The sequence below is a fragment of the Choristoneura fumiferana genome, chromosome 7 (assembly GCF_025370935.1).
Source record: "Choristoneura fumiferana chromosome 7, NRCan_CFum_1, whole genome shotgun sequence".
Taxonomy (NCBI): Eukaryota; Metazoa; Arthropoda; class Insecta; order Lepidoptera; family Tortricidae; genus Choristoneura; species Choristoneura fumiferana.
Genome location: NC_133478.1, coordinates 4,062,356 through 4,073,310, shown reverse-complemented (window position 1 = coordinate 4,073,310; position 10,955 = coordinate 4,062,356). Strand labels below are relative to the sequence as shown.

The 10,955-nt window shown below is 41.0% G+C and overlaps 1 protein-coding gene across 1 annotated transcript; it reads right to left on the bottom strand.

The window, feature by feature from the left end:
- Positions 1-3,418: 3,418 nt before the first annotated feature.
- Positions 3,419-10,739, bottom strand: LOC141429897 (inhibin beta chain-like). The gene is made up of 6 exons (XM_074090454.1): positions 10,724-10,739; positions 8,321-8,380; positions 7,518-7,821; positions 6,325-6,586; positions 5,316-5,486; positions 3,419-3,910 (listed from the first exon to the last, which is right to left on the bottom strand). The coding sequence occupies exons 1-5, from the start codon at positions 10,737-10,739 to the stop codon at positions 5,340-5,342; spliced, it is 789 nt and encodes a 262-aa protein (XP_073946555.1). The 3' UTR covers positions 3,419-3,910; positions 5,316-5,339.
- Between the last annotated feature and the right edge of the window lie 216 nt (positions 10,740-10,955).

Sequence of the window (10,955 nt, the reverse complement as noted above, 5' to 3'; positions counted from 1 at the left end):
GTGCCCGATACATTCATCGCGCGACACTGTCCGTGTCGCTAGAACTTGATTTGTCGCTATAGCCGGCGTTATCGCTAGAGCCAGGTAGGGTTGTCGCTGGAGCCAGAGTTCAAAATTCAAATAATTTATTCTGTAAATAGGCCGCAATATGCACTTTTACACGTCTTTTTTAAACTACCAGCGCTTTCGGAAATACCATTATTGCCATGGTTGTCGCTTAAGCCGTGTTATGGCTAGAGCCACGGCAGTCGCTAAAGACACGTCTGTCACTAAATCTGGAATGGAGCAAGAGCCAGAATATATCTATTCTTAAAACGTCTAAAGTAACAAGAAGCACATTCAGACTCAGTAGTACTTATCACAGAATAAATGCTATAGCTTATATGTATTCATGACATTTGCTAGTATTTAAAGGAACATTAGTTTTCGGTTTCCATTTCGAAGAATTTCTAAAGTTAAAATGAAGGCAAGTTTAAAAATTATATACTTGAATTGCCAATATTGCCATCGAATATAGTTTCGGTTTTGGTTCCAAATACTAGTTTCGGTCGGATACTGATTTATACCCACCTATACCATACCTAGATAAAGCGAGTGAATTTACGCACACTATTCATAATAACTGCATTCGCCTACATTACTTTATTACTTATTCTGTGCCTACACTACAACAACATTTTATTGACGTGTCATAATATTTAATGGATGTCGTGGAGTGGCTCAGCCACCAAATGGTTGTTACGAATGAATTAATTAATAATATTATTTTTTCTAGAGCTACCCTAACTACCAACTAATCGTGTCTATTAGGTACTTAAGACAGCAAGTAAATGGTGTTTAAAATTTATACACTACAATATCCCTCAAACAAACTTTCGGTTTCGGTCGAAACTGAAATACAAAACCTAAATTTCGGTTACGTACGAATACTACTTAGTGTCGATTGGACTTTATTTTTACCTAATTTAAAAAAAAACTTTTTCAGCACACTTGCTCTTAAACAGTGTCGTAACATGCAGGCTACCTTGGTTGCAACCCCCCAAATAAAACTCTCGACCTTAATGTGCTTGTCATGAAACCCGTGGTCGGTAAATGAGTCATTGCGCGTGCACATTTTCTTGTCATGAAGCCCAAGGTCGGTAAATGAGTCAGCGCCCGTTCTGATGGCGCTGCGCGAGCTGCTGCAGGACTACATGGACCACATGCACACGCACGCTGCGGCGCATGCCGAGGGAGGGGGAGGGCGACGCTGCCAAGAGCACAGCCTAAGGTATCGCCAATATTTGGAACAATTATATATTTTCTTTTACAAATATAAAATTTTACTTGCAAATGTGATGAAAAACATTGTATGTCGCACGGGCGGTACTAGAATTACGAACATCGACTCATTAAAGCCCTCAGTCTTCGACTTCGGGCTTCTAATAGACTCGTACTATTTATTCAGATCAATTCTGCAGACTTTTACAACTTACGTTTCTTAAGTCGTTTGAACAAAAAATTACTTCACTGAATAGACAGGAAAGCCGTTGCATCCACTCCTACGTTGGCCTTAGTACTTAAACTATTTCTGTTATATCTACCTAGTTAGTACAGTCAGCATCAAAAGTAGCTGGTTACTTTTGTACTGTGTCGTTTTACAACCACGTACTAGCGCCATACAAGATTGACAAACTTGTTAATGTGACAGAGTAAAAACCGGCCAAGAGCGTGTCGGACACGCCCAGAATAGGGTTCCATAGCCATTACAAAAAAAAGTAGGGTTCCATAGCCATTACGAAAAAAAAAGTAATATTTTTCTAAGGATTTCGTATTTTATGCGGAATCTTCCAAGTTTGGGTATATTTTGTACCTTAGGCTGCTATTAACTCTTTAACTACTAATAATTCTCAAGCAAGCTTAGCCGTTATGGTTGATTGGTTGGTGGTTGGCCGTTGGTTGGCATTAGGTTGTTTTTTTCACGCTCGATTTTAATGAAAATTTGCACTTTAAAATTGAATATTTTGCAAACAAATCACTGAATCGAAAAACCGTTTTAGCAACCCCCTAATGATTTTAAAATACCTATCCAACGATACCCCACACTAAAAGGTTGGATGAGAAAAAAATCACCCCCACTTTACGTCTGTGCTCCCATAGACGTAAAGTGGGTTGGTTATCGAATAGAAAAACAATTTTTAAGCTACCTTTAAAAATAACAAAGTTATAAAGGTTTGAAATTCAAGATTAGACAGAGAAAGACATACTGGCATGTGACGTCACACGCCAGTACCGCCATACTTGCTGCATAGAGAAAAGCGTTTGAGAAAGAGACAGGTATATAGATTTTTCAAAAAATCACTATAAATGTAATTTTCAACCGATTTAAATTTTCTCTTCGCTAAACACTATCTGTATATCTATATTTACATAATAATATTAAGATATGGCAAAATCAGGAGTTGTCAAATACCGTATTGGTTAATCAACCATAGACCAATAGCACTTTTACCAACAGCATCAAAAATATTTGAAAAATGTATGTCGAATCATGTTTATTACTTTTTAGAGAAATATAACCTATTAAATAAAAACCAGTATGGATTTAGGAGACGCCACTCAACGTTTAGCAATTTTCCAATATATACAAAGCATCCTAAGTCATATAAATGACATATCATATAGCTCTCTGGCTCTTGTTAGACATGACAAAAGCATACGACAAAGTGTCCCATGAAATATTACTTAGTAAATTATATGGCATAGGAATACACGGTCTCGCCCACAATTGGTTTAATTAAGTTAATCCTACCTCCAGAATCGGAAACAATGCGTACAAATAGAACATATTGATGAAGAATCCGCAAATATCAAGACCAAGATCAAGTATTGTTTCTGAGGCACATCGTGATATGCCTGGCATATATCAAATGACGCCAGCTTAGACTACTAACCGTACCTTCTTGTATCTATATATTACAAGCCGCTCTTTTTGTTCACACTCACTCACTCACTCACATTTTATTTCAACTAAGGAAAGACAAGGAAAACACTAGAGCGAAGTATAGGAATAAATTATTATTACCAAAGACTAACCTACAGATGTGAAAGAAGAACCCCCATTATAAATGTATTTTAATAAGTAATACAATCCCCAATACAATACTCGGTTAAGGACTTTCTTAATGATGCTAGTTTATAACGTTATTTAATTAAATTTTAGTGAAGCTATGATTCTACGACAATGTTAAATATTTGTTTAGTTTTTAAGCTATTGTATGCCCTTCCAGGGCGTAATGTCCTGACTTATTCATATTTTATAACATCCTGTTTAAATAATTTGACTTTACAATTATTCAATAAATAATAAAAATATCTGACCCTTTTATCTAAATATGTGGGTTATGTTTAAAAAAGGTCACAAATAAAAGAAGTCGTAATAATTATGAAAAAGTTGATTTATTATTATAATTATAATAATTATTATAATACAGTTTACAATAATTACAAGCGATCACCAAAACGGTGAAAGAAAACGGCGTATTAAATTATTTAGGGTGTCTACGCACGAGGCGGGCGGGCGCCGCGCGGCCGCGCCGCATCGCGTCGCATCACGGCGCGTGCCGGCCCGCGCGCACGGGAAAGCCTTTGACTTATATCTGTAGGTATCTGTATAGGGAAGCTATGTAACATGATAGGGAACTGCGAAGCATGCGCGCGCACCAGCGACCCGCGCGGCGCAGCGCGACCCGCGCGTAGACGGCCATTTTTATTCGATTTTAGGATATAGTCTTTCGAACGCGAGGAACAAAATATTACACAAGTCGAGAATATTATTCATAATCGGATTCGAGCGGCAGAAGCGCGACGGGCGGCGCGGGCGCAGCGCAGGCGACGGCTATGTACACACGCCAACACACGGTTACACCATCTGGAAATAAATATTATGATGAACTTTTTTTTAATCATCAGTTTGAAGACGTCAACTGTTAAACAAGTGTCACCCACACCGGTGAACGTCATCGTCATAGTGAACGACCACAAGTCGGAATCTAAGTAAGTAAATAAATTTCTCTTTATAGTTTCTTTAGAGAGATACTCGTATGTAGATAGAAGATTTATTTGCATAGAATATGTAGTTACATCAAATGTCTTTTATGATAATCTAGCAGATGCGGTTTTTAACAGAAGCCCTTTTCATAGGAATAATGTGAAAGAACTCGGGAGTTTAAGCGGCGATTACATTGAGTCGTTCACCTAACGCGGTCGCCGAACTTGTCAAACTTCTTAGGTGTCTTATACTACCATGTTCTTTTACACTTTTGCGGTCGCCGCATGCAGCATTCGGCGAACGACTTAGTGTAATTGCCGCTTTACTTTCCTTCCAGATTGTTGCGGATATGCCATGATAATACAATAAACTTCAGAGAAAAAATCAGGGCAGCAAGAAGTCCATAAGCCATTGAGTAGACGAAGTGTTGTCGATATGGTATGATTTTACTTCTGGAACCCACTAAATGACTCACACTATCGGTATAGGTACAGAAAGTTTACGGACAGTTACAATCTTCTCGACTACCATCTTATCACGTTATGCTTGGCGATGTCGGAGGCGCCAAAGTAGATGAGAGATAGTGCGGAGAACTCTTCTTCCCCACTGCTCAACTAAATTGCTCAACTAGTTGAGCAGTTGAGCAGTAGAACATAGTTTGTGTTACCGAACATGTTATGCTCTATAGCTCAACTAAGTTGATCAGTAGGTCATAGCATACATAATGTTCGCTTCTTCCCCACTGCACAACTATATTTACCGCCGTAGACTTAATTCACCTGGGTTAATTCATCTAGGTGAATTAAGTATACTATTTAGCATATTAAGTACCTTTAGGTGATTTGAGGAGAATTAAGTACAAGAAACATGTTTGCATCGCCCGAAGGGCTTTAGCCCTTCTTTCTTTTTTCTTTGGTTTTAACCAAACAAAAGCAGGAGCTCCGCGTTAGCGAAGTTCCATCGACTTCTGTGTCGATTAAAATTGGGGAAAAAATAATTATGAAAATAACATTCAGTAAAAATAAAAAGCATTTTTTCTTTTGAAGTATTTAAAAAGTAATTAATAATTATTATGCTCAACTGCATAAAGTTGAGCAATATAGTTGAACAGTGGGGAGGATGGTTTAGTTGATCAGTGGGTCGTACATAATGTTCCCTTAACCACTGCTCAACTATTCATATTAGAGCAATTTCCAGTTGAGCGGTTGGTATTACCCATTGCTCAACTTTAAGCAGTTGAGCAAACTAGTTGAGCAGTGGGGGAGTAGCGTAATGTTAGACTCACAGTGTTGGTGCCGGTACAGAGAGGCTACGGGCAGTCACACTCCTCGACCACCATCTCGGGCAGGTCGCGCTTGACGATGTTGGAGTCTGCGCCGAAGTAGATGAGGGATAGCGCTGAGAAGCGCACCGGCGCGCAGCACGCCGCACGCTCCAGTCGCGCCGCCTCCACCACCTGCGCGTCCATTACACCTTATCATGCCATGACCGCAATAGGAACGTGTCAGCAGGGCTACTACGAAACTCGAAGTTCGTGTTCCCTCTGACACTTATACTATTTAATACGAGAGCGAGAAGGATGGTACGATACGAACTTCGAGTATCGAGTTTCATAGTAGCCCTGCTGGAACGAAATGTATACATGACACGCGACGGCGACGGTTGGTTAGGAAACCTGCTAGTGGGCATAGTCTCCTACCTACAAGATTAAAGTGGAGAGGAGTATTTAATTAAGAACAGGCAATAAAATAAAAATAAGGCAAGGCAGACCGCGGATTGCAAGCGCAGCGTAGGACGTCCACCAACCAGATGGACGGTTGACCTGGTTAAAGCCGCGGGTTCAGATGCAGGCCGCTGCCATCCGAAGCGACTGGAGGTCTATGGGGGAGGCCAATGTCCAACAGTGGACGCCCTACGGCTGAGATGATGATGATGATGAAGCGTTGACTGCAGCTTCTCAAACTGCCAACATCTATCGACATCTATCGACGCCGAATCGGTTTTTGCCGACCAAAAAACATTATGTGCACGCAATAAGAGCGAAAAACACGTCTTTTCGTCGGTAATAGTAGATTATTGTCGTGGCCTGGAAGTAGGCAATTGCTGGCTGAGTATGAGAATTAAATGGAAGAGCTTACGAGTCCGTTTAACTAATACGAAGCCAGTAATTGCTATTCCAGCCGAGACTAATATAAAGCTTTTCTCAAAAATAAAACTAAATTAGAATAAACCTTTTCTCAACAAAATATACCTATAATGATGATGATGAAGGTAAATAATTTGTAATAGTTTACCTGCGAGTGGTAATTAAGGAAAGGTGCACAAGCACCGCGGCAATAGTTCGCGTAGTAGCCCTCCGGCGCGACGATCCAGTCGTCCCAGCCGAGCGCTCGGAAGCTCACGTAGTACGTCTGCCGGCAGCAGCGGCCGTTGGAGTTGGCGTCGCAGTCGAGCGCGCGGCGGCGGCGCGTCGCGGGCGCCGCCAGTCGCAGCCGCAGCAGCGGCCGCGCCGCCTGCCCGCCGCCCAGCCGCAGCCGCACCCGCCCCGTGCAGCCGCTGCGGCACACAACCAAAGCTTAGGATACGTACGCACTATGCGGTTAGCCGCGCAGTTTTATAGGTGAACCACTGTGAGACTAAGCCCGACCTATTGAAGAACTTTTTTTTTTCGAAGGGAAGAGAGGGCGAGCTGCCAGATGAGCCGCCCGGTATTGTAGCAGCCTTATCACAATAAACGTTCCTTGATGAAAACCATCAAGGTATCTTTCTCAAGTAATAGTCTGAAGAGGGACGGGGAGGGACAGCGCGGTTAGCCGCATAGTGTATTCTTGCACTTATACCATTTTGACTCATGTGCTTAGGTACTCTAAATACGATCTTCTGTAACTAATAATGATGGGCAAAGTGGCTGGAAAAAGAGCCTGTTGGTTGTAGAAAGAAGCCGTGGTTGCATAATTTCCAGGAATGAAGCAGAATTATAAGTGCGACGGATTTATTAAACCTCGCCTACATTGAGATTTGTATGCTGAGCTGACTGCCAACCTAGTTGGATAGGCACCATGAGAAGAAAATTACTTAAGTCACATGGTTCTCTGGTAGAAGACATAACAGCATAGCAATAGTTGCACTTGGCTTAGGTAAGTGGGAATTTTTCTAAATGAGGCTAAACCAAATACGGTAGGACACCGCCTCGAGACCCTATGGGCATAACGGTGATACTTTTTATGCTTGAAGATGGAACTAGACACTATTATACTCTTTAATTTAATTCAACGTTGGCCATAGAGTAGTTGCATTGCAGTTATATCTAGGAGAACACAGAACATCCTAGAAATGCGTCTTACCGTAATCCCAGATCTGTCGAGCAATAACCCTGCTCCATGGAGTTTAACATATTAAGTAGTCTTTCTTTAGTCGTATTTGACGTTCTTTGTGTAGTTGCTGCTTGGTAAATAGAAGTGCGAGCACACAGCAGCAGAGCACTCACCCGGTGCAGTCGAGCAGCAGCCGCAACGGCTGGCGCGCGCCGGCGGCAGCCCAGCGGCGCGCGGCGGCCGTCACGTCCAGCCGCTGCCAGCTGCCGTGGGGCTGCAGCCGCGCCACGCCGGCCATCTCCCCGACGCTGCCGTTGCCAACGGCGAACGCCCATAGCGTGTAGCGCAGGTGCCGCGCCCGCGTCGCCGTCTCCGCGAGCACCAGCAGCTCCGCTGACGCTACGGCGATGCTGTCGCCGTCTCTCTCCTCTTGGCCCAGCCGGAACTCGATGAGCCGCTGGCCGTTCAGGGTTTCACCTGCGAGCGAACGCTCCTTTTGAAAGACTCCACGACACGAGCTACGAAACACGTGCTTTCCTTTCCGTAAGGTCTATCCTGTTTCATGTCGATAATGAACAATTAAGTTTTATAAAATCAACTTGAAACATGACTTACCTTACCAAAAGAAGTCCTTATGCTATTTTCCCTATGGTCCCTACGGTCCCTACCTAAAGCGAAATGATCCATCGAAGAGTGCAGCGGACGTGATGAGGTGTAGGACGGGAAGGGTGCAGCGTACACGCGGTGGTCGCCCTTGGCTGTGGACTGCACTTGCCTGATCTCCACACTCGCTCGGCTTAGCTTAGCTGCGCGAACGAGCACGGCGATTCAAGCTCGCGTTGGCCACGCGTACGTCTGCTTTACTTAATAAAATCAGGAGTGGAACTGTTTTAAATAATTGAACAGGTAACATCACAGACGCGTACACAGGACTGTTTGACTGTGGAATATTTAAAGAAAAATTGTGGTGAAATACTGATCCATCGAGTCGCTGGCTCCGCGTATTGTAGCTTCGTGGAGCTGGTCACCTCGGAACCTGTTGAAGGAAATCACTATTCAATTTTAATGATTACTTATTTAGCACAAAACTTATATGCATGAGTTTGTATATGTAGAAAAAATCCTACGTTCATTGTCCACTTGACATGTTTAAAATAAATGCAAACAAGGTAAAACGACATGCATCGGTGAACTACGTAGTCCATCTCGGGCCAATTTAACGTGACGTATATTGTATTTAGAAGAATATTCTCTATATTCTTTTCCGAAAATAATAGCCTATTTCTCAACCATTTTAGTATAAAAAATCACTTTAATTAGTTGACATTGAGTAAAATTAAAGTAGGAAGGAATAATCGAACAAATACTTATATCGTCATGTTAACTTATTAGTAAGCTTTAGACGCATAACATTATAAAGCAATACATCGGATACTCATTCAAATGTACTATATGAATGGGTGAATGTTGCCCGGAAGTAACGTGTTTCCAGCAGAGAGATCAAAAGGTCCGTGTGCATGTATCGACCATAGCCGGTCAAGTCGTTTGATCAGCCACTACATTTGTTACGTCGTTTTCTAATTATAAACTACAATTAAGTGAACAATAGCACGATTCAGCAATTTATTCCTCTGCTGGCACCGTACTTTGGAACACTTTGGGAATCCGAGATAAAATCGATTAAATGCCAATTGAACAATCTTCGCTTCTACTCGTGCAATTTGAAGAAATGTCGAAGTTATAGTCAGGAACCGAAACCTTCACAACTTTTACCATGAAATTACTATGAATATATCTTAACAATAAGCTATTTTTTCTACCAGTTTGAAAACCCAGTTCAAATTTAAAGGAAATCATTGCCAAAGATTAAACACTCTCGTAACTTGTTTTGTCAGACCAGCAGCATCGCAAATTTTTATTTTTACTGCTTACACTATTTGCGTCCCAAAGTTCACGGAATACTTTATCAAAGCAAATATTCTCTCCATTTCTGAAATGGAAGGAATAGAACCAGTCAAAAATATACATCATCTGATCATACATATGAAACAGTGGTAAATCTGAGATCCCACGCAGTTCACGTGTAATGTCTAAATAGGCGACACTTGTCCTCCAGCGCTTGACCTTTATATGACGTTTAATATTTTGGCAAATACTTTTATTAACCTCATTCCGTTAGGAGGAAATCCATATTGGTCTTATAGTTTGCGGATGGTTCTTGGAAAGGTAAATCTTTCACTGGAAGTTTGCCTGTTTATTTGGCAAACTTTTCCATGTATTCTAACTTATGTACTTATTTAATTTGTATTTTATTTTTTAGATTCTACACCATGTTTTTTGATTTCTGTGAACTTTCAGAGAACTTTCAAAGTTACCGGGGCCCAATTGCATAACAAGTTACAAGCTAATATTATAGTATTAGCGATTTTGTATTGAAATTTACTAATACTATTTGCTTGTAAGTAATTTGTTATGAAATTGGGCCCAGGTAGGGAATTTATATCTGTCGAAGTTAACTGAAATCAAGACAAAGAGCCTGAAGTAAGATTTTTAAAGCAACCCGCAAAGAAAATATGTCCGTATTAGGCTAATGACCTATGGCCCCAAGCAGAGAATCATGGGTTCAAATCCGGGCTCACAACTCTCGAGTTTTTCGAAATTCATGTGCGAAATTACATTTAAAATTTACCACGAGATTTACGGTGAAGGAAAACAAGGTGAGTAAACCTGCACAAACCTGCGAAGTAATTCAATGGAGTGTGCGAAGTTCCCAATCCTCAATGGGCCCGCGCGGGAATAAAACTACGACCCAAGCCTTCTCATTCTAAGAGGAGGCGTGTGCTCAGCAATGGGACGTATTTTGGCTGGCATGATGAATGAAAATGTCAGTGTACCTACTATTTAAAACTACGGGTACCTACTGACAATTTTTATAGGTGTTTTGAACTGCTAGCTATATATAATAGCAAACTAGCCTTTAAAACGGTTGTTCCTTCAAAGAAAGTGGCCGAGCCTTAATAATTCAATTTAAATCGACAGCCGTGCGGTGCATTACTAAGAAATATCGATTGCTATGTTGAAGGGTATTATAATGGGCGGCCAGGGCTGGTAGTTGGCGCCAAGTGCATCAATCGATAGGATATCAGGGCTGTTTTGACATAAAACTCCGAGTGATATTACGGCGGCGGACAAAAGAAGATTTAAGGCCTCTTTCACCACTCATTGATAAATTTTATTTGACAAATTAATGTGAAGCTCTGTTTATTCGGTCAAAACAAACGGAGACTACGTGACAGATATTTGTCACATAAAGTTTATCAATGACTGGTGAAACCGCTCTTTAGTGTTTAACTTTTAAATAGATAGATTTATTGTTTACCTTCTAAAAAATACATTATGAACACATGTCAGGTACCTAATATTAAAAAAAACACAAAAGTATCGTCAAATGTGGATAAAAAATAAATAATGTATATCTAATATTAGTAGTCAAATTACAATAAAATGACAGCCAACACACACAAGTTTACAATTTAAAAGTAATTGAGTCTTAAAGGTAAATAAGGAATTAAAACGAGATATATTAAAGACCGAAGTCGAAGACTGAGGGC

Bases quoted from the DNA above. Each gene is read 5' to 3' on its own strand.
- LOC141429897 (XM_074090454.1), bottom strand. The intron at 6,587-7,517 runs GTGAGTGCTCTG...TGTGTGCCGCAG, and splicing joins CTGCTGCTCGACTGCACCGG to CGGCTGCACGGGGCGGGTGC. The intron at 5,487-6,324 runs GTAAACTATTAC...ATGGACGCGCAG, and splicing joins TCCTTAATTACCACTCGCAG to GTGGTGGAGGCGGCGCGACT.